The 24,172-nt window shown below is 35.8% G+C and overlaps 1 protein-coding gene across 5 annotated transcripts; it reads left to right on the top strand.

Annotated features, from left to right (window-relative positions):
• Nucleotides 1-22: 22 nt before the first annotated feature.
• Nucleotides 23-17,946, top strand: BKGD (beta-keto-L-gulonate decarboxylase). 5 transcript variants are annotated; one of them, XM_019737514.3, is made up of 9 exons: nucleotides 23-155; nucleotides 5,138-5,289; nucleotides 7,248-7,346; nucleotides 9,959-10,032; nucleotides 10,219-10,320; nucleotides 11,289-11,465; nucleotides 13,639-13,788; nucleotides 15,703-15,819; nucleotides 16,749-17,946. In XM_019737514.3, exons 2-9 carry the CDS (start codon nucleotides 5,235-5,237, stop codon nucleotides 16,920-16,922), a joined length of 948 nt encoding a protein of 315 aa, XP_019593073.3. In that variant the 5' UTR covers nucleotides 23-155; nucleotides 5,138-5,234; the 3' UTR covers nucleotides 16,923-17,946. The 5 variants fall into 5 exon arrangements, with proteins under 5 accessions (XP_019593073.3, XP_019593075.3, XP_019593074.3 ...); XM_019737516.3 differs by having other exon boundaries at nucleotides 134-155; nucleotides 5,143-5,289; XM_019737515.3 differs by lacking the exon at nucleotides 23-155 and adding an exon at nucleotides 3,824-4,510 and having other exon boundaries at nucleotides 5,143-5,289.
• Nucleotides 17,947-24,172: the final 6,226 nt, after the last annotated feature.

The raw sequence follows: 24,172 nt of genomic DNA, 5'->3' as shown, positions 1-24,172 counted from the left end.
ACAATTTACTTCCGGAAAGAAAATGAGAGGCGGGAGACGCCATTTTGGTCTCCGCGAAAAGACGAGCGATTGAAAGTGGGCGGAGCCTTAGGGAACTCAGAGGAGGCGGGGTTGAAAGAGGCAGGATTCTGGTGCAGGTTTCCCTAACGCATTAGGTAAGTGGGACAGCCAAGAACATTTCAGCAAATGACAAGAAGAAATTGTAGGCTCAAATGAACGGAATGGATGCAAACTGAGAGGAAACAGCCACTCAGCCTGATTTGTTTGCGGTGGTCTCGCCTTTGCTTAGCTGTGGTCCAGGGTGTGTGGGGGTGTGTGTGTGAGTGGGGTGTCTGTGTGCGGTGCCCAGTGTGTTTTGTCATATTATGGATAGTTTTGTCTTCAAAAAAAAATGTTCTCTGTTAAATTGTGAAAGGATCATGCCTTGACCATTATTCAAAATACGTAACCTTTGTACGAGAAGCCAGTGTTACTCTATAGCACACCCAATTCCTCTCTCCACCTTTGGACTTGTTAACTCTCTCTTTCACTTCAAACTGAGGGGTCAGCTTCCCAGGAGTTGATTAACATATCACAAGAGAAAACAACTTTTTTTGTGTGTTTTTTCCCCTTAGTTCCCTAAACGGTTACTGAGTGTTAAAACAGTTTGAACTAGCTAAATTTTGGTGGGGTTTCTTTCCCAAAGTAGTTTCAAAAAGGAACTAGCTGGTTTGATTTGTCCACTTTCATACCTCTTTTATCATATGACAAACCAGTAAAGCTGTCTAGTGTTAGTTTATAGTTAGTGTCATCTCAGGATGGGACAGATGTGGAAGGTAATCTGGTCTCTTCACTCAGTTTTCCTCCAGATATTGAACAATTCCAGGCATAAAGTCTAATCCTTTAGGCATTTCCAGTCTATGAAATACTGTAAGTTCCAGGGCAAGTATCACATATCTTACAGCCATATTCAGGAGCAGGCCTGGCCATGCAATCTGTGAAGCTCAGTACAAAATGAAAATGCAAGGTCCCTTGTTCAAAAATCAGGGGGAAAAAGTTTATTATTGATAGGATTATTGTGATATTAATTATGCTATTATTAATTACTAGCATCAATTTGCTATTCACTCAAGAAAAATTTTAAATTTAAATTATTAGCATGAATTTTACCATTCTTTATATTGTGCGATGCCAGTTTTAAATACACATAGAACATTTAACTCGTATGGAGAATCACTGAAATTTCACAATTCATGTTTCATAACTCATATAAACATCTACTGTTCTTACTAGAACAGTGGGAAATGCACAAAACTAACTCCCCTGTATTTATTTTACTTTTTGATGTACACGCTATCAGTACTATGGAATCTGAGGACTTTGAGTCTTCCGAAATCCCCATGTATCATGAGTCCACCAGAATTCTATGCTTACCCAGCTTCACAAATGCTTTATGTGAATGGGGGTAATTTGGAATGATGGTGGGCGTGCACATCGTGCCTCTCTCCTCTCCTCCCAAGCATGCTCCTTTGTCCTATCAGTCTTAAACAAAAGTTCAAATATAACATTAAGCATCTCAAGATGGTGACAACAGAGCATTAAATCAAGAGCCATTCTGAGCATATTGCCTTGTGTAACTACCCTAGTTGCACACCCATGAAGCCAGCTCTGTCCCAGGGCCTTGAGTCTGGTACATTGTTAATGTTCAATAAATAATTAGGCTGAACTGGTGCCCAGTTTGCTACACACTTGGAAGTGCTAGAAAAAGAAACAAGGCAAAATGGGATCACTTTTGCTAAGCACATTCACCAAACCAAAACCTAATAACTAATCTAATTGCAATTTTAGCCTTTCCCAGGAGTAGAATTTTTAAGTAATCAGTATAGAATATCTTGATCAAAACTAGTGAGGTAATCTGCTTGATAAAACCCTTGGCATTCCCTTTACCCCAAAAGATAACCTGGCCTAAAAATAATCCTTTCTATTCTTTTGCTAGTAACTTCCCCACCACACCCTTCTGCTTATAAAAACCTTCTATTTTGTACAACCCCTGGGAGCGCCCTTCTACTTGCTGGATGGGATGCTGCCTGATCCATGAATCGTTTAATAAAGCTAATTAGATCCTCAAATTTACTCAGTTGAATTTTCTTCTTGAACAGAAGACAGATAAGAGAAACACAGTTCTACCTTCAGGGATCACAGCCTGGGGGAAAAAACAGGCAACAGATGGTCACAGGTATACTCCTGTTACCCAACTTGTGGGTTGGGTTTTCAGTTCTCCCTGGATGGAAATCGCAAGAGAAACAATGAAATAACCAGTTGTCAGTAAAGGAGAAAAGAATTTTTATTAAAGGACGATGGGATGGCTTGATGCATCAAGAGAGCTCACAACTAATGCTGGAGTGGCTCCTCATCTGGCTTTGAGTCCACCTTTTACACGTTTCTCAGTCCTTTGTTCTTGTTTGCTCTGGGAAAACTGCTGGCTTCCGCCTGCTGGTTCCTCATGACTTTTTTGCACAGGCATAGTGGCCGTACATATTCTAACATACTGCTTCATGCATAGCGTGCTTAATTAGCATATGAAATCTCCCAGGGGTGTGTTTTGTACTATGCTAATAAACTAAGGTCAAGAAAAGGACAGATTCTAGACTTATAGTGCCTGCATCTATCTAAGTCAGAACTTCCCGGGCCTGTCAGTTTTCTCTGTGGTCTTCCAGCCCTCATAGTGTTGGGACGGTTTTTCCTGCAGGCCCCCCCTAAGAGCTCAACCCCCCTCCTCCTCCCTCCTTATCAGAGCTATCTCCCGCAGGCACCATAGTTAGAGGCCTCCCTGTCAAAACAAAGTTGAGGGATCACAGCTGCTAGGGACGGATCTCCCTGGCACCCCGGCCAGATTCCCCCCCTCCAACCTGGAGGCCTAAACATATAAAACAAAGCGCCTGACCCCAGTCAGTGCTCAGTTCTTTGGGAACAATCCCACTGGGCCCACTAGTGTAATAAAGCAGTGTTCTCCTTGCCCTCTGGGAGCCGCTTGGGTTTCTCGGTCCTTGCCGCTTTTCCGCAACATGGCTTTGCAGTGGGCTGGACTTAGTGTGAATTCTGTTTCGACCAGTTAATAGCTGAGTGATCTCAAGTCAATGTAGTGTTTTTAACTGACTTTATCTTTTATGAAATGAGAAGGATAACATACATGGTTGTGAGAGGTTTTGAGAGAATGTAAAGTGCCTAACAGTGTGTCTAGTACATAATACGCAGTTAATAAACAGTTATAGCTTGGTTGCCATAGTTGGTTTACCCCTTTTGGGCCTTGTTTCTGCAGCTCCACTTACCCAACTGCCTATTTCTATTCTTCCCTTCTCTAGACCTTACTTCTGGGCCACTGACTCCCAGCAATGGAATCTGAAGAATAAATATTGTGTGCCTCCCTGTGGCTCAAAGCTGTCCCCCTGGGGCCACTCTGACTTTGTATTAGAACCTTTATAATTCCTTTCTCTCATCACCCCAACTCCAACCTCCTCTTCCCTCTCACACTATACACACACTACCACACTGCCTTCCAGGACATTGGCGGGGCTGAAGTTCTACGAAGTTCTATGTTTCTAAACCAATTATTCAGGGAGTCGCCTCCCAGGGTTGGACTTTGTTTCTATTTTGGTGGGTTTGGGGAAAACAAAAAGCAAAAAAAAAACAACTGATCATCTTTTAAAGGGTGTAAAATCAGGTTTGAATTTAAACTCGAGTCTATTATTTCTACTATAATTAGAAATATCTAGTGCTTTTATTATCCTCATAATAAATGTATTTATTCATTGAGCAGATTTTGACATGTTCTTAATTAGTACTTGCTGGTTTCTATAAAGAAAATGTGGTAAGATGTTAACACTTGGGAAATATAGGTGAAGAGTATACAGAATCATTTGTATGTAATTTTCTGCCCATCTGACATTATTTCAAAAGTTAAAATGGCTAATTCCTGAACAGTTATAGATTATTCAATTCAAAAATATGTTTGAGAAAATTGAATTATGATTATATAGGACTTGGGGCCCATTATCAACTGTTTATATTTTATTTGAGACCAGTTTATGCCTATTAAGTAATTAAAGGATAATAAAAATATTAAAGTAAATGTCAAGTCCTAAATGCATGCAATAGCATGTTTGTAGGGGATGTGTTTGGAATTATCATCAAAACTAAAAACCCAATTTCTAAGAAACCTGTGAATCTTTGGAAAAGTTAAAAATAAATTTTTGAAAGAATTTTTCAGGGATGCTGAAGGTCAGCTTTCACTTACTAAGTAAGCATGGACCAGACTATTCAGATTAATGAGGTTTTCCATTAACAATTTTAATGAGAACTCCAACAGTGCTCTTAGAGATACTCTCCAGTTTTGCCTTTATACCTTGTTGCAACTAGCCTCCAGTGGGATTTCCCACCCCCCTTATTACGTTTGTTTGGGTTTATATTTTTCTTTTGCCTTCATTTTATTTATCTCCCTCTGCTTGCACACCTCATCACCTGAACATTTGAGGTAAGATACTAATTTCTATGTATATAGCCTACTTACTGTAAAATATACTTACCATATATTTTTAAAATATCATTGTAATTGGTTAGGTTATCAAAATAATTGAACATTAAAGCTGCTTACCAAGAAATGAAAGTAATTTGAATTTCAAAAGCTAATCTTTGTATAAGTTTCCATTTCTCTTAGTAATCTAAATTTCTTTTGTAAAAGTGATAATCTAAGAAACTTAATTTTTAACCTAAATGTCAAATATGGAAAACACAAATGATCTATTGCAGAAGTACTTAAGAATCCTGTACTGTTATCTGCAACCATTTTACACATATTCATAAACCTCAGTAACTACCTTTTGCTTCAGGACCTATATTCCTTACTCCAACAATTAGAAAACTCCATGTTCAACCCAGATATGTAACTAAAGAAAATGAACTTTGTGCCCTCTTGGTTTGCGTTTCCTATTGTCTTTTGACTTTAAATGTCAACTGTTTAACGTATCAGTTTTAAAAGAGGTTACTTGGACATTTCTTACCCGGAATTAAATATTAGCTGTGGTTGCCTTTCTGTGAGGACAGAAACCTAAACACCCTTTTGCCCTCTTTATATAACTGAACTCTTAATGTTCATTTCCAGAGCAGCCGCTGTTCCTGTTGGGTACACCGTTAATGCCTGTGATAATTAGCCTACAGTAGCTGTATTTGTACATTCTTACACCTAAAGAAGAAAGAAAATGGCTTGTGCTGAGTATTCCTTTCATGTGCCAAGTCTAGAGGAGCTTGCTGGAGGTAAATACAATACTAACTATGAGTTTTTTAAATTATTCTAAGGAAAAAAATTAAAAACCAAAAAATATTCTAAGAAATGATTTGTGCAATAGTACTTTCAATACAGAGCTCATTTTCCTTTTCAGTATCTGTTCTGTACTATTTTAATTGAGAAAGTCCAAAATTTTGCCCCTTCAAAAAAACCTAAACTCGCCATTTGAAGATTCTTGTTAAGATATCAACTTTACAGAATGAAAGTAAATATAATAATCCAAGATTTAAGTATGTGTGATGCCCAGAGTTGCACAATTTTGCTTTATTAACTTTTTACCAGTTACAATATTCTGTATATAATCTGTGGTGTTTTAATCATATTCCCAATATACTTTTTCCCCCTCTCCTGATATGATAGGTTGCCAATGAACTTGCTTATATCTCTCTGTCTGCATATATTCTATGTATCTCGCCTTGTTCAAACAAAAATTTAAAGCAGTTTCACAAGATTAATTAGAAGGAAGATAGATAAGAAAATGAAAATAAAAATAGAAATGTAAAACAAAGCCAGTAGTTCTAATCCAAAACTGTATAGCCCTGAATGCTAACATTTGACAACCTTTTGGTTGTATTCCAATGGTAACTATAAAACCTACCCTTATTTCTCAACGTGTGTCTTTCCTGGTAGTTCATATCTCAGATTGAAGTCAAGAAGTGTACTCAACGTTTTGCTTGGTTGCGGCTCTCCTCTTATAACCTTATTTTTTCCTAAACTCAATGGCAGCTAGTAAACAATCTGGATTGCTAGTATTCTTAGCGTGTGTTTTTGTATCAGTCTTTCTGTCTTCCCTGATAGGACAGCTAGGAATCTTTTCTTTGAATACCTTTCTTCTCTTGAGTACTTACGTTTTTATTTTCCTTCTACATATAAAACATACATTCAGTACAAAACAGAAATGGAATCTATGTTTTTTGGGTTAAATTTTCAGTTTTTATAGAATATCTTATAGCAAGAACTTGTTCCCTTTGTAATTGGTGAAAAATAGATTTTAATATATTTCCACACACTGAGTCTTAATTCTTATTTATAAGTCTACAGTCATTAGTCTAGGTAGAGGAATTTTCCAGTTGATTTGGTTTCTTTTCTCATATAGACAACAGATCTGGTATAGAATATCTATCAGGCTAGATTTAGGATGACTTCATGTTTTTAGAAAGTCTGATTCTACAAAACCTGAACTATGGAGTGACACTACTGTCAGAGACATTTTCATAAGAACTTTTCATCCTTAAAAGTACATTGCTCTTAAATTTATAAATTTGAGACATCTGTTTGCTCTTTTATATTTTTATTGAGTTATAACATGTCTGTAGTAAAGTGCACTAATCTGAAGTATATAGCTTGATGAATTTTAACACATTTACACCCACGTCACTACCATCCAGATCAAGACATACAATACTCCCAGCATTCCAAAAAGCTCCTTCACTTTCTCCATTAATATTTATACCCCAAGAGATAACCACTATTCTGACTTCTGTCAACTTAGTTGCCTGTTTTTGAAATACGTATAAGTAAAATCATATAGTGTGTACTCTTTTGCATCTTGCTTCTTTTGCTCAACGTTTGGTCTGTAAGGTTGAAGGAAACTGCTGCATGTAATTAATTACACTCTAAGTTTAAATATTTACATTTCAATAGGTCTTTGGAATTCTCCCCAAAAGAAGTCCTCACCTATGTGCAGTGTTTATCTTCAGTGGTTTATAATCACTATGATTTACACTTGTATTTGTGTCTTAGTCTACATTATATCTTGTGATTGATTATGTGTCTAACATCAAATTATATTCATTAATAAGACCATTTCCCTTTTTAAATTATGTAAGTTTAGGTCGAATGTGTGACACAAAAAAGTTGAGGGAAGATTTGATGTGGCGACTATTTTTACCAAATGTGAAATAACCCTTTTGCTTGCCTTTCGTAGTTCTGCAGAGGGGGCTAAAGGATAACTTTGCTGAGGTCCAGGTCTCTGTAGTTGATTGCCCTGATTTGACTAAGGAGCCATTTACCTTTCCTGTAAAAGGTAAGCAATTTTTGCAATTAGCTTTTGTGTTTCAGTCCTAATCTTTTTCTGAAACCAGAATTATGTTTAAAGATTATCTAAAATTATCTGTGCATAAAGGACATTGTCCTAACTTTTAAATTAAATCGTGCTTAATTTCTGTACTGTTTTTTTATATTGGTCAAGTTTCAGTTTGTACCCTTGTGGAAAAGTATTGTGTTTTATGTACTTTCATAATTTTCACAAGTTACATAATATTCAATAGGCTAGAATCCTTGATGTCACATGAGAATTTTGTTTTTAATTGCGTAAGTGACTGTTGTGGAAACTTTCTTTGATTTTTATGTTTTTATTTATTCATTCAAGACCAGAAGGGATCTTGTATCTGAATCATCTACTAAATACTTATATCCCTTCAACAAATTTGCCAAATGATCATCCAATATTTAAAGTGAGAAGGAAAGGAAATGAATACTGGTTGAGTAAATATAATTTGTCAGTATGATATCTGTATTTGCTGCCTTAATTTTTACAATAATACTGCAAGGTGATACTAGCCCTAATTTATAGAAGAGAAAACTGAAGCTCAGAGAGGCTTAGGAAGCTCTGTGTGAAGCATATCAGGGTTCAAATCCAGGTCAGTCTGCTTCCAAAGTTCAACATTACACCCTACTGTGATGAGGAATTTGGAACTAAACACACTCACTCATTCTTTTATTAAGTAATTGACATCTTTGTTAAATAGTAGTTTTAGATAGAAGTCCTGGACTCTAGTTCTTTCTCTGCCACATTTCAGTTTTCATTTACCTGGGTAATGAAACACCAGTTAATGTATTTGGGCTGCAGATTGGGGTTAAATGTTATTTTGGCGTCTTTCCAGTTTAAGCAACCTTTGATTTTTAAGTACACATGTAAATTCGAGAAGGTTTGTGTACCAGATAGCAATTTCTCTTCATACATTAAAAGCATTTAGCATGATTTTTTTATAGCCAAGTTTCTTCTAATTATAAGAGTAATACATTCTCTCCTAAAGAATAAATAAATAAATAAGTAAAAAAATTTAGAAAACACAGAAAGGTACAAGGAAAAGGAAAAAAAAAAGTTTAATCTTAATTCTGTCACCCAAAGGATTATACTTTGAAGAAGAGTTTTCTGGTCAATAATTTCCGAGTCTTTAAATTACAATACTAAGGAAGCCAGATATGTATGTAATATATACTTATGATTTTTCTACATGAGCTGGTCTTGCTGAAGGACCTTAGTATGTTTACTAGTATTATCTGATCTCTCTACATATTTCATACTGTTTGGCCATGGCTGCCTGACATTCTCTCTAACTTTGGTTCTCCTCTGTCTTTGGTTCTTTTGCCTCTTCTTCATTGGTGCTATTCCTACCTCCATGTTCTTTCTTCATCATTTTTCCTGGTTCCTTTCTTTCTGGCAGGCGCCTAAATTTTAATTCTTTCCTGAATTCTTTCCTCAGTCTCTTCTTATTCTGTACAGTCTCTCTGGGCTTTTCTTTCTATTCCTGTGGTTTTAATTACCATTTGGATACAACTTTGAAATCTGTACATCTCACCTAGGTCTCTTTTTGTCTTAGCTGTAGATCAGTAATTCCAGCTATCTACAGGACATCTCCACCTACTCGTATATACACGTATGTTAAAGACAACTTGAGGTCAATATGTCTAAATTTAACTCATTACTTCACCATAGTTGCCTATTCTTTGTTCTTTTTCTTAATTTCCTCTTCCCTGTCTTTACAAGTTGCCATTTTTAGTTCATTACTTGTTATTTCTCTGGATTACTAAAATAGTCTTCTGATGGTTTCTCTAAACTTCAACGTTACTGTCACCTATGAGAAAAAGTTTTATCCATGAGTAATTTCTGCTGATCCCATAGAAAACATTTCCAAAATTCCTAATTATAATGGGACCTAAAAGGATTTTATATGTCTACCCTGTGCATAGCTGAAGAAATAGAGCAGTTATCTCTACTGTGTACTGGTGTTAGTATGAAACTGATGAGACTACTGTTTCTCAGACAAAAGGTAATTATTTTCCACCCTACATTAAAAAATAAAATGTCTTCTCCCAAATTGTGTCTAGCTGTACCTGTGATGTTAATTAAAAATGTTACGTAGAACGTTCCTAACCTATGAAGTTACGTCTAATTACTTGTCATTTTTATAAACCTTGGGAATAAACAACTTTGACAAGAAGATTTCCAAATACGGATTTATGAAAGAACTAATATTATATTCTACCACAGCAAAATATTTTAAACTACAATTTTATATAAATCCCTGCCCCACAAACCCAGATTTTTAAAGGAATAAGTAATTGTATACTAATTCTAGAAACCTCATCCAATCCAGGCTTTGGCCCCAATTCTAGCCCTTGCCCTATTTCTATTACCTTTGTGCTACCAACTGTATGAAATCATGCTTGGAATGACAATATTGGCGTCACAGGTAGTTAGAATAGGACGTAAGTCCTAGTTGCTTACATCTCCCAACCCGTTATTTATAAAACTATGAAAATGGAAAAGTTATATACTCTTAGTGTCTCCTGACATTTTATAATACTTGAATTAGATGTTTGCCTATTTTTAAGATGGCTTACTTTTTTTAGGCATCTGTGGGAAAACGAGAATTGCAGAAATAGGAGGTGTGCCTTACTTAGTGCCTCTTGTAAATAAAAAAAAAGTAAGTGTACTTTTTTACTCTTCACATTCACATAAAAATTGTAGAAGTTGAGTTGATTCCTCTTTTTAGTAATAGAAGATCCATTGGCCAATGTGGCAAGGAAGTGTTAATGGACTCAGTAATAAAAAGTAAACCAGATATTTGTAGAAATTGTGATTTAAATAACATTTTTTTCCGCTTGTATAGGTTTATGATCTAAATAAGATTGCAAAAGAAATCAAGCTACCTGGAGCTTTTATTCTTGGAGCAGGGGCAGGCCCATTTCAGACTCTTGGGTTCAATTCTGAGGTCAGCATATATATAATTATTTTATTGATTTATATGTGTATATTTTATTGATTTGACATTTTGTTTGCCATTTTCCTTTTACTGCCCTATCAGAAATCCTGCTTTCTGAATGAATTGTAAGTGGCTGATGTCATATCTCTCTACAAGTTTGATACTGTTTGATACAGACTTGGACTATAGCACATGCTCCAGTTGTTCCTACTGTAATGGAGCACTAACTTGTAGTGCTCAGATTTTCTTAGGGTATACACAGTCTTAGATGAGTCCAAGGTCCTACTCTGGTCTGCTGAGGACCCTGAATTGTGAACAATTTTAATCCTTATACATCAGAGGATTCCTAGCTTCTCTGTGAATCTTTGCTTTTGGTATGCTTCTTCAATAAGAAGATGAATGGAATATTTAATGATCTAGTCAACTCCCCCTTTCAGACCAAATAGTAGGAACCTACTCCAGTGGTATGATGATTATTTACAAAAGGAAATATCTGTTACTGTGAACGTCAATATAACAACATAAAAAAAAATCAGTTTCTTCACATCTCACGAATAGAAGAGTGAATGGCTGCTTCAGTCTGCCCATTCTCTCACAACCTTTACAGATGTGCTTATTAGTCAATAATCATACTAGTTCTTTTGCAGAATCATTAATATAATTTGCCTAGTGTGCAAGATAGAAAAAAAATATAAAATTAAGACATTTTAAAGCAAATGTTACGTTATGGGAACACTGTAAGAAATACTATAAACATTTTATAAAATGTTTTTTCAGTTTTTTGATATTTATAAAGCTTTCAATATTTTGTTCTGAACCTAAAATTAAATAGTTCATATTTCATGTTTTCTTGTTAGGTCTTGAAACAAAATATCTTAAAGTCTAGTATAAAGTTGTGTCACATTATTCAAGATATTCTGTTTTCAAAGACATACGAGGATTGACTAATTTTACCTTATTTACTTTTCTTTTTTCAGTTTATGCCAGTCATTCAAACAGAAAGTGAACAGAAACCTCCTGTAAATGGAAGTTACTTTGCACGTGTTAACCCTGAAGATGGAGGGTGCCTACTAGAGAAATATAGTGAGAAATATCATGATTTTGGGTGTGCATTACTGGCTAATCTTTTTGCCAGTGAGGGCCAACCTGGAAAGGTGATTTTGTTCATAAGAATGTTGTTCTTTAAAAGTTCTCAGCTAAAAATTTGAACTTTTTTTGCCACAAATATGGTTTTCTAAAGAAACTCCAAAGTACCTAAGTCAGAGCTTTTTAAATAACCCCGTTATGAAAGACAGAGAGTACTACAGGCAGAGTGAAAAAGTCTCATTTAAAACTGAGGTTAAGAATAATATCTAGTAAGCAATACTCTTTTTTTCCTGAGGAACAAAAATGTAACAGGATATTCATGTGGGGAGTGAGTTAGTCAATTAGATGAACCAAGTAGCTGTTATACATAATATCTACTTATAGTTGGTTTATATATAATTCATTTATTCCTGACTGTTGATTGAACTAGATAGAAATGATGGTAGCAAAAAATTATAGCAGGAAGGAGGTAAAGAAAATTAGTGTCTCACTTCAAATTTACTTCCTATTAGTACATAAAAAGTTGATTTCAGTTTTAGCATTTGTGAAAACTCTGATTTTTGTAGGCACAGATAGCTACTTCAGCTACTTTGAGAAATGAGGTAGTGAACTAAAAATTTCTGATAAAGTAGAGGTAATATAAGTCCAGAATTTTAAAGGAAGTGAGAAAATGTAATCATTTTCTCCTCCCCTGCAATTAAATAATCTCAGTAATGAAAGATTCAGAGAGTACTTCAGGCAGAGTGAAAGTCTCATTTAAAACTTAGGTTAAAAAAATTTAGGTTAAGAATAATATTAAGTAAGCAATGCCTTTTAAGCCAGGGAATTCTTAATCTATGACCACACTGACATATGATGAAAAGAATCTCTAAAGTCCAGTGTAGGATTTAGCTATCACTCTTTCTCAGTCCAAGAAAGCATGAATAAAACTTATTATTAGAGTAAATTAATGTAAATTATATATATATATGTCCTAGTTGCATATATATATATATACACACACACAGAGGGTGCCAAAAAAAGGCATATACATTTTAAGAAAAGAAAACTGTATTAAAATTGTGATACTCAATATATACCGATAACAAAAGAGGAATATAAGACACATTTTTTTTTTGTTTTTAAGCTTTTATTGGGGAAGGGGAACAGGACTTTATTGGGGAACAGTGTGTACTTCCAGGCCTTTTTCCAAGTCAAGTTGTTGTCCTTTCAGTCTTAGTTGTGGAGGGCGCAGCTCAGCTCCAGGTCCAGTTGCCGTTGCCGTTGCCGTTGCTAGTTGCAGGGGGCACAGCCCACCATCCCTTGCAACCTTGTGGTTGAGAGGACATGCTCCAACCAACTGAGCCATCCGGGAGGCAGCTCGGCTCAAGGTGCCCTGTTCAATCTTAGTTGCAGGGGGCGGAGCCCACCATTCCTTGCGGGACTCGAGGAATTGAACTGGCAACCTTGTGGTTGAGTCCACTGGCCCATGTGGGAATCGAACCGGCAGCCTTTGGAGTTAGGAGCATGGAGCTCTAACCGCCTGAGCCACCGGGCCAGCCCCCTATAAGTCACATTTGACTTCTGCAATTACAAGAGGTGCTCAAAGTGGTTACCATTAGCGTCTAGACACTTCTGATTACGGCAAACTACTGCTTGAGCAACGTTGACCAAAGTGTCCACTGGTATACATTTTTTTGGCATATATATATATATATATATATATATACATATATATATATATGTATATATATATATATGCCAAATAATTCATTTATTCCTGACTATTGATTGAACTAGATAGAAATGATGGTAGTAAAAAATTGTAGCAGGAAGGAGGTAAAGAAAATTAATGCCTCATGAATAGATAACATTAAGACATGTTGTTTATGTATTACTTTTTGAAGTTGAATTACGTAGCAATTTATGGTGACATTCACTCAAAAGATGGCGTTTATCTAATGAATGCTAGCATCATTCATTGTATTACAATTTTAATACAGTTTTTTTCCTTTTTTAAAATGTGTATACATTTTTTGAGGACCGTGTGTGTGTGTGTGTGTGTGTGTGTGTGTGTGTGTGTGTAAAATTGATGAAGACTTGACACAGAATTGAGATACCTCAACTCATATTTGGGTACTCTAAGCACACAATTGAATATTTGCTTGTTGGCATTAGATTATATAATATTTCACTCTGGTAGTTATTTACATAAAATTTTGCACCTTAGAACAATGCTATGCATATTTATGTCCTCTCTAGGTCATTGAGGTGAAAGCCCAAAGAAGAACTGGAAAACTTAACTTTGTGACTTGTATGAGACAGACTCTTGAAAACCATTATGGAGATAAGCCTGTAGGGATGGGAGGCACTTTTGTAATTCAAAAGGGAAAAGTGAAGACTCACATTATGGTAAGGGACTATGGGTGCATGAATGCATGCATGTGTGGTATGTATGTATGCACATGCTGATGATCGTAAGGATTTTTTAAATATACATATAATATACATTGACAATTCTACCTTTAAATACACCCTGAACAAATCCTTTTACTAGATTGCATTACTTTAAAATTTAAATGACAAACAAAACTGTGAATCATGTTGTGTGATAATGTCTAGCTAGAGTCCTTTTTTCATGTCAATACATTAGAACTTTCTTTTCAATGTGTTTGCTTTTAAGATCGAGATAGATGTGAGTGGAAGCCTGAGAAATTGCTTATTATTTTTATTGACAGAATCCCAAACTCTGTAGATAGACTTTGCTATTAGGATGGTTGTGGTTTTGGGGCAAGAACTCATGAAAATTACAATGTTACAGGCTAAATACAATAAGTTTACAAGACATTAAGCATAGAATACTATATGCATACAGACCCAGGGCATTCAGGACTTATAAAATGATTTTTGGTAGGTGAATGAATGAATAAATGAATGAATGAAGTGTAAAAGTGATTACAACTTAATTTCCTTTTTGTTTTATCAGTAAAGCCATTAGAAAACATTTTGTTTTAGTGGGTTTTTTTATCCTGATAATTTTAAATGGCAAGCCAGCTTATCCTGCAAGGAAAGATACAACATTTGTGAAACTACTTACTTTTCCAAATTATTTACAAGAAAATTACGGACAAATCTATTTGTAAATACCACATTATTATACAGTTGTACAGCCATTATGGAAAACAGTATGGCGGTACTTCAAAACATTTTTTAAAATAGAACTACCATATGACCCAGCAATTTTACTTCTGGGTATATAGCCAAAGGAAATGAAGACAGTATCTTGAAGAGATTATCTGCACTCCTGTGTTCACTGCAGCATTATTCACAAGTTATGGAAACAACCTAACTGTCTGTCAATGGATGAATGGATAAAGAAATTGTGATCATCTATCTATCTACAGTGTTTCCCCAAAAATAAGACCTAGCCGGACAATCAACTCTAATGCATCTTTTGGAGCAAAAATTCATATAAGACCCGGTCTTATTTTACTATAAGACCAGGTCTTTATAATATAATGTAATGTAATATACAGAGTCTCATATTAATTTTTGCTCCAAAAGACGCATTAGAGCTGATTGTCTGGCTAGGTCTTATTTTCAGGGAAACACGGTATCTATCTATCTATCTATCTATCTATCTATCTATCTATCTATCTATCTATCTATCTAATCTATCTATCTAATCTATTTCTATCTATCTATCCAGCCATCCAATTGTGATATATATATGGAAAATGATTCAGGCTTAAAAAAGAAGGAAATCCTGCCTTTTGCAATAATGTAGATGAGCTTGGAGGACATTATATACTAAGTGAAATAAGAACAGAAAGACAAATATTGCATGATATCACTTATATGTGAAATGTGAAAAAGTCTAAATTAGAGAAACAGAGTAGAATGGTGGTTGTCAGAGGCTTGGGAGTGATAGTGGGGGGAAATGGGGAAATTTCGCCAAAGAGTACAAACTTTCAGTTATAAGATGAATAAGTTCTAGAAATCTAATGTACGTTGTGGTAATTATAGTTAATAATAAAATATTGTGTACTTGAATAAGTACAGGATGACATTTAAGATTAGGATGAGGATATATTCACAGGAAAACTGAAGCAATGAACAATAAAAATATAATAGACTCATTCCTTCATTTATTCATTTATATGTTTTAGTGTGTACACATTGATCCCTTTGAAAACTAGGGTGTGTAACTTCTTTTGATGGCAAAGATAGTCAATAGAATACATAAGAAGTCTTAAAGTTTTTAACTTAATATAAAATTTTAATTCTCAACATTATGTTTACTTGTTTAATGATCTTTTATTGTAGCCTGCAGAATTTTCTTCCTGCCCATTGAACTCTGATGAAGAGGTGAATAAATGGTTGCATTTTTATGAGATGAAGGCTCCTTTGGTTTGTCTCCCAGTTTTTGTCTCCAGAGACCCAGTAAGTCTACATCTGTCTTTTACATTGCAGCACCTACAGTGATAATGCTCAATTTTTAGGATATTCTTCTAGAATTAAGCACTTTTTATGTTGTTCGTTTAAGAAGTAGGAGAGTTTCTAGAATTATCTTCAAAGATAAAGGAACAGGTAGCTAACAACCCTGTAAGTTGGCAGGGCAGATTTCAACTTTGAGAAAATGAACGCATAGGCAACACCCAAGTCATGTTATTAAATACTAGACTCATGATTGGATTCAGGTCTCCTATTATTTTATTTGTTGTTCATTATACTCTTTGTTATATTCTAATACTATACACTAGGAAGAAACATTATAGTATAGATTCAAAGCAAATATCTACCAAAATACTAGCTAGTGATGTATTTTATTACATATCTAGGAATACTAAGTATTTTCATAAGATGTAAAATGATGAGTTAAAAGGTTATTCATGACAGCATTGCCATAATAGCAGAAGAATTGAAAATAATCTAAACATCAGTTGGAAAGTGGTATGTACCTACAATAGAATACCGTATAGGTGTAAAACAATAAGGAAGCTCTTTCACGATCTGATATACAACGATCTCAAAGCTATATTGTTAAATGAAGAAAAGCAATATACAGCACAGTATGTACAGAGTGCTACCATTTGAGTAAAAAAATAATAAACCTTTCTAGAAGGATATAGGAGAAACTGCTTACATTGGTTGCCTACAAGGAAAGAGAGTGGCGAGGTCAGGAGATGGAAAGATTTTTTTTACTGAATATATCCTTTTGCAGCCTTTGAATTTTGAATCATGTGAATGTATTACCTACTTAAAAATAAAATAAAAACTACTGTAAAAAATAAAAAAGGTCTCCCTCCCCCTTAAATAAATTCTATGCAAAATAATGTCAGTATTAACAGAGAGCTTGTCTGTCATCCTAGGGGTTTGATTTGCGATTGGAGCACACTCACTGTTTTAGCCATCATGGAGAAGGTGGACACTACCATTATGACACTACCCCAGATACAGTGGAGTATCTTGGCTACTTCTTACCTGCAGAGTTTCTCTATCGCGTTGATCAACCAAAAGAGACCCATTCATTTGGGCGAGATTAAATCAACTGATATTTAGAAAAAGAAATGATTAACTAAGGCTAATTAATTGATACAAATATAAAATCCAACAAAAATGATCTCACTATTTACACCCTAATTTTCTGGCCTAGGAAATGAAAAGTATGTTGACATTGCTCTGTGTTATTTCATAGATCTATCTGAAAAGTTTATTGGGAACAAAGATACATGATGGAGATATTCTTCGTTATTTTTTTATTCTAAAAATCAGTCCTATATTTATACCTTAAATAGAAACATGATCTGGAATTATGTGATTGGTTATTTTTACTATTTAAGAGTAATAACTTACATTTGTTTAACATTATTAAATTTTTCAAATTAGTCTCACAACTGCTAATTGGATATTTCTGAGTATTAGGAAAATCAGTATTGGAAGTTTGATAGTTGTTGACTCTGTATTGAATTTTAAAAATCTATTTTAGAAGTTAAAGTATACTTTTTTCATGGAATAAGGTGGTCAGAGTGAGCAACTTTACCCCTTTTGGTGCCTGTTGAACCAAACTCAGTTTTCAATTTGCCTTTCACAAACGTTAGTAACTAGGTTAGCAAATATTAGTCGTGATTCCTCCTTTGTTTGGATTGCTGACTGGAAGCAATTTGTGCCTGGTTGGTTATTTGCAAGAAGAGAAGGGAAAAAAAAACAGCATCAAAATACAACATTGTAGTGAGTATACTTTAATTTATAAATAAGGCTATTGCTAAACATGACCACTGTCCATGAAATATAAAATTATACTCTTATTAATTATGGTTCAAATTTTCTTCAGTGTTCTTCTATAATAATTATTAGCCAAAAATCAACTCTCTAATTTTACTAATACCAACACTGTGCAGATTTAGGAGCTCTTCAGTACTAAGCACATAATAAATCTTCAAAAAATGTTTTTTGATTGTCTTCTTTGGATGTTAGCTATTACATGTCCTTTGAGTCTAAATTACTAAATATTTAAAAATAAGCACTAGTTTGTAGCAAAAAAATAAAAATTTTATATTCATAATGTGATACTGTGTTTCTTTTTAATATTCTTCCTCCTGACAAAAATATCAGTGCTCATATTCATTCATTTAACAAATAGTACTGAACACCTACCCAGTGCTCTGGAATGGAAGCTCTATGAGGGCAAGGGTGTTGGTCACCACTATAGCACTAGTGCCTTACCAGTGCCTGGCCAAAGTAGGCACTCAGTAAATATTGGTTGAATGAATGAATGGGTGGATGATTTTGCCAGATACTTCACTAGATGCTGGGATCGATCATTCAATCATTTATATAGTAGGGAAGACAAATTAATAAGCAGATAAGCAAATAATAATGTCAGGTGGTATCAAGTGCAATGAAGAAAAGTAAAGCATTGGATGGACTATAAAGGTGGATGCTATTTGGTTGCCTCTGGGGAAAGTAGGGCAGCTCCCAAGCAAGTCCAAAAATGGCTTGAGCGAACATGGAAAGGAGACTGGCTTGGGGTTTTTATGGTGGTTAGAGGGCAGGTTCATGGTTCCGCATGCAGTCTGAGTTTCTCACAGGTGTGGAAGGAAGGAGCAGCCAGGCTTGCTTATCAGCTTTCCCAAAAGTGGGACAGAAGGGGAAGAAAACAGCTGTCAGCAGTCAAACATCAAAAATGGAAGCAGACTCTATTAAATGTTTTATATAGGGAGATCAAGGAAAGCCTCTGATTTGACATTTGAGCAAAGACCAGAGAGAAATGAATGAGAGTGAACCATGAAGGTATTTGGAAAAACATCCTGGATTCAAAGGCCGAGAGGCAAAAGAAAATTTGGTATGTTAAAGAAACAGCAAGGAGGCCACTATGAAAATAATAGGATTCTCTGAGAAGCAATTTAAAAATTATACACTCACAAAATTATATGTTAATGCCATATTCACTCTAAAATTAGGAATGTGACAAGGATGCCCAATATCATTAACTATTGGAGTTTCAACCAGGAAAACAGATAGGTAAGAAAGAATAAGTGTAACTACTGAGAAGGAAGAAAGGAAGTAAGCTTTTTAGCAGAAAACATGATTGACTTCTTAGAAAACCACAGAATCTACAGTGAAATTATTAGACTGAGTTCAAAAAGGCTCCTAAATGGGGGTGGCCGGTTAGCTCAGTTGGTTAGAGTGTGGTGCTGGTAGCAACAAGGTTGCTGGTTCGCTTCCCGCATGGGCCACTGTGAGTTGTGCTCTCTTTAAAAAAAAAAAAAAAAGAGAGAAAAAGCAAGAAGGCTCCTAAATATAAACTCAATACACCAATGGGTTGTATTTCTGCATACCAACAAGAAACAAAAATGTAAATATGAAAAAGCTATCAAGTACAATGGTATCAAAAGTACACAGTATGTAATATTTTTATTTAACAAAAATTAAATGTGGGCCGGCTCGGTGGCTCAGGCGGTTAGAGCTCCATGCTCCTAACTCCGAAGGCTGTTGATTCGATTCCCACATGGGCCAGTGGGCTCTCAACCACAAGGTTGCCGGTTCAACTCCTCGAGTCCTGCAAGGGATGGTGGGCTCCGCCCCCTGCTAAGATTGAACACAGCACCTTGAGCACTGCTGCTGAGATTGAACACTGCCGCTGAGCTCCGGGATGGCTCACTTGGTTGGAGCGCATCCTCTCAACTACAAGGTTGCCAGTTCAATTCGAGTCCTACAAGGGATGGTGGGCTGTGCCCCCTGCAACTAGAAAACGGCAACTGGACCTGGAGCTGAGCTGCGCCCTCCACAACTAAGACTGAAAGGACAACAACTTGACGTGGAAAAAAAGGCCTGGAAGTACACACTGTTCCCCAATAAAGTCCTGTTCCCCTTCCCCAATAAAATCTTTAAAAAAAAAATTAAATGTAACCTTTATGGAGAAAGTTATAAAACTGTTGAAAATTTAAATAAGTACCAAAAAATAGTTATAAATAGGAAGATGCAATCTCATAAAAGTATCAATTCTTTGCAAAGCTATAAATTCAATTCAATGCCCGTCTAATCCCAGTAGGGTTTTTCACAGAACCTTACCAGTTGATCCTAAAATATATGAAATAGCAAAGGGCCAACATAAGCAAAGACAATTGTCAAGACGGGTATTTGATTAAGTAGGTATCAAAATGTATAAACTCATTAAAAGTAAGATTGTGGTTTTGGCAGTGATGGACAATCAAACCAACAGAACAGAAAACCATGGCCAGAAACAAGATCCATGTGACGGGCCAGTCGCCACGAGTCGATCAGTACCTGAATGGGGGAGTGGGAATGAAATAAAAGACACACACAAATGCTAATGCGGCCGGTGTTCAGTCATGCTGAAGCCCTGAGTTTATTATCTCTAACCAATATATACAATTTGAGTACGTGCAGTTAATCGAAGAAGATATGCATTATCTCAGCGAAAGTAAATCTTTCCAGCCTCAACCTTACTTTGACATAGAAGATACAAGGTCACTGAAACTCACAAAAGTAAATATCTCAAGGAGACAGAACCTACCAATTGTCCAGAAAGCCCTTAGTTTTCTGTGTCTGGGAACTGGCCGTTTTCACCACATTCCTCAGCAGACGTTAGGCGCCTCTCAGATAAGGCAGAGGCAATGTTATGGGGGCAGAAACCGAGCCAGTCTGCATGGTTCAGGGTTGCAAGAAACCATGGCTCCCCACAGATCCACACATACGTAAATACTTGATTTGTTTTGACAGGTGGCCTCATAGATCAATAAGGAAAGGACAATGTACTCAAATAGTGCTGCCACAACCAGTTATTAATATGGAAAAATAAAATTGGCCTGGATTCAACACTAGAGGAACTAAAGACTTACATGTGAATATTAAAATTTTTAGTTTTAGAAGGAAGTATAAGAGGATATCTTTATGACCCAGAAGTATGGAAGGATTTCCTAAGGAACAGAAGGCACAAACTATAAAAGATAGATAAATCTGATCTGACAACATTACAATGTAAAACTGTCCTTTTTTAAACTATAGCTCAAAAATGAAGACTGCAAACCACAGTCTGGGAAAACATATTTTCAAAACAGCTGATGAAATTCATATTGAGATTGCATTAAGAACATATCCAAGTCAATAAGGAAAAGACAAATACCCGATAGAAAAATAGGCAGAAATTGTGAACTGGCATTTGGCAGAAAAGGAAAAAAAAACAATGGTTGGTGTTAAATGTTAAGATTTCTATTTCCAGTAATAATGGATTAGATAATTCAGACAAATCCTCTCACTAAAAACAATTTTAAAAGCTGGAAAAACATAAAAGTACCTCCTTGAAGGTAGTAAAGAGTTAACAAGATAGCGACAAACTACTCGGCCAGTCAGTATCTGGGAGAGAATGGAAGCCCAGCTTAGGTCAGCCAACCCCTAGGACCCATAGATGCTTCAAGTATGAATGATTTCTGTTTCAAACCTGTGACTTTTAGGGTGCTCTATTTCAGGGCCCATCAGCTCCAAGTCAAGCAATAGGTAACTGATTTAAAATTAAACACATGGAAATAATAAGTTGTGGTAATTTCTAGAAGGGAGGGAGATGGGAACTAGGAAGAGTACAAAGGAACTTCAACTATATCAGTAATGTTTTATTTCTAATAAAATGGTGTGAATACAGAGACGTTTGTTGTTACCTTCTTTTTAATTCTTAAAGGACATAGCACCTTGAATCTTTTTGGAAGTATGTTCTTTGGTACTTAATTTTTCATATATTTTCTTAAAATAACTTTAAGTTTATACTAAAGAATTATGGTGATTTAGTAATTAATGTTCAATTATTTTTAAATTAATTATTTCCCTTCTGTTCTCTTGACTTGGTTAAAATTATTTTCTGATATATTGACATCCCAATCCTATAATACCATTTTTTCCTAAGGAATTATCTTTTGTTTATTCGGTGACCTCCACTTATGATAATGGGGAAAGTGGTGGACAGTAACGGGGAGGGATGACCATGTTGGGTGAGGATATCTTATTTGCCTGTGGGGAGCATGGGAAAGTGTCAATGACAATATACTATGTGATGTTTTTCTATGAAATGTATTGGAATATCTATCAAGATTGGATCATCACATACCAACTTCTTTGTCTTGGATACTAGCGAATTCTTATGAGGCATGTTATGAATGAAAGAAAAATCAACACAAGTGTAGGTAAAGGGTTAAGAGGCCTTGGCTCTGAAAAGACTATTAACAGGAAGAGGGTTCTGTATTATACGAGAGAGAAGTGAAGGTAGAACTGCAGAGTGAGCTAAGAACCTGTTACAAATAGGAAGCCTCTCCAAATAAGAAGCCAGGAGATGGGCTGAGTTACTAAGGATCACAAGCCCTTGGGGAAGTGAGCTGTCCTCCTGCAGAGTTCACACCTGAGGTCTCTAGAAGTTGCCTTAAGGACCTAAGCTGAGAACTTTTGCTCTATTAAAAAACTTCTTGAGTGAATTGGCTTGGGTCCCACTCAAAGGCTGTTTCCCATCTGATTTCAAATATGGGGGTTAGAGGAAGGTGTGTCCTCTGAGAAACTCCAGGGCCTCTTCCCCTGACTAGGAAGTGGGAATACTGCCTTTACCCTTCCATCAGTGTTCTCCAAAGTGGGGTGCATGAATCATAGCAAGTGCACCGGACATTCCAAGGGTTGAAGGAATATTAGAACGTCTATTTACATATTTTATTTCATCCTTTTAAATTTCATTGTTGCGTATATTTCTTAAACTACATTATATTAAGGATGTCAGCTGGATTTTTTTTTTTGCTGACAGAAGTTCAAAAAGCTTGGAGATTTGATGTACTTATATCATCTTTCCAAACCTATAACGAGAACACAATCTGACAGATACAAGGGCAATTATGTGACTAATCAAGTCTTAAAAACTGTTATCTACAGAAAATCTAGTAAATTCATTGGTCAAATCTACGGTTACTGTTTCTGGAACTCCCATCTTTGGCCTTATTTCTCTGATACATCGTGTTTTTCTGAAACGTTCTCTTTTTCTGAAATGTATTAACTACAGCAAAGACTGACTTCCTTAAGTTTAGAATAAAGCTTGGGATTTAGTTCCATTAGCATACCTAATGTTTGCCACTACAGTGGATATCTAAAAGTAGACCCCATTTGCTTTTGGTTTAACTCCAGCTTCCATCTGTGAAGCCTCTGTATGGCCTGTTGTATCATTCACCACCAATTTACTGGGCATCATCAATGTGCCAGGCACTGTGAATATACAAAGATGTATAAGACATGGTCCCTGCCCCAGCCAAACTGCAGAGGTTATGAGCACCTTATAAAGATTAAATGAAAAATACATTTAAAATACTTCGCACAAGTGACTAGCACAAAGAGAGCCCATGATAAGTATTAAATTTAAAATAAAGTATTAAAACTCTTTACAAATGTATTCATAAAGAGTACAGTAGTTCTCAAACTGATTTTGCAGCAGAATCAATGATGAGCTTGCCAAAAATAGGTTGCTATGGAAAACTGACATGCCCCAGCACACTCTGCCACATGTATTGTTTTGGTAGCTAGAGACTGACACCAAGGTAGTTTACGAAAACCTTATTTTCCTAAACGCCTTTGGAAAGTGGTTCAAAAACTTAATTTTGGTCAGAACAAAACATGGAAAGATTCATAGGTGATACACATAATTCCTTAAATTAAGCAGAATTTTGTAATAGAAAGTAATCCATCTTCCCTTGTGGAATTACTACCAATGAAATACTTTCCTGGGGACTCAGAGACTGCAGTTATACCACTGCTTCTTAATCTTATAAATATTACTTATTCTCAGTTACTTAGGCATGAAATAAACAAATATTATTAAGTGCATATACGTACAAGCATCTTGGAGATAGTCACCGTCATGCAGTTTACAACTAACGGGAAAACAGATACACTAATTATGTAATATAATTTAAAGTAGTAATAAGCACAACTGTTTTCCTCAAACTACGCCCTTATTTTATAACTCTTCAGACATGTATCTACTCCAGGTGTAAGCCCTCAAATCTCAGTATTGCTAGAGGAACTCTCATTGCTAAGATCCAGGGACCCATTCATTTCTTTTTCCCCACTTCTTTTCGGCCTTCTTCAGCTTTTCCTTCCTATTTCAAACAAGTAACACTTAAAATGCTGACGGACACCAGGGACCAGCCTCTCCACGTTCTCTGCACCCGGATCCCTACCTCCCGCCGCGGTCCAGTTCTTCTGCAGGAGAGGGTACGTTTTCCCGGACCCAGCGCTGGGACTCACCGGAAGT

This window comes from Rhinolophus sinicus, chromosome 14, assembly GCF_057876585.1.
Source record: "Rhinolophus sinicus isolate RSI-liver-muscle chromosome 14, RSI-T2T, whole genome shotgun sequence".
Classification (NCBI taxonomy): domain Eukaryota; kingdom Metazoa; phylum Chordata; class Mammalia; order Chiroptera; family Rhinolophidae; genus Rhinolophus; species Rhinolophus sinicus.
The sequence above is the reverse complement of the archived record's forward strand: the minus strand, read 5'-3'. Positions and strand labels throughout refer to the sequence as shown.

Excerpts from the sequence above, each read along its gene's own strand:
- BKGD (XM_019737514.3), top strand. The coding sequence starts at position 5,235 with ATGGCTTGTGCTGAGTATTCCTTTCATGTGCCAAGTCTAGAGGAGCTT. Across the intron at positions 5,290-7,247 it reads TCTAGAGGAGCTTGCTGGAG|TTCTGCAGAGGGGGCTAAAG; the intron begins GTAAATACAATA and ends TGCCTTTCGTAG. Across the intron at positions 7,347-9,958 it reads ATTTACCTTTCCTGTAAAAG|GCATCTGTGGGAAAACGAGA; the intron begins GTAAGCAATTTT and ends TACTTTTTTTAG.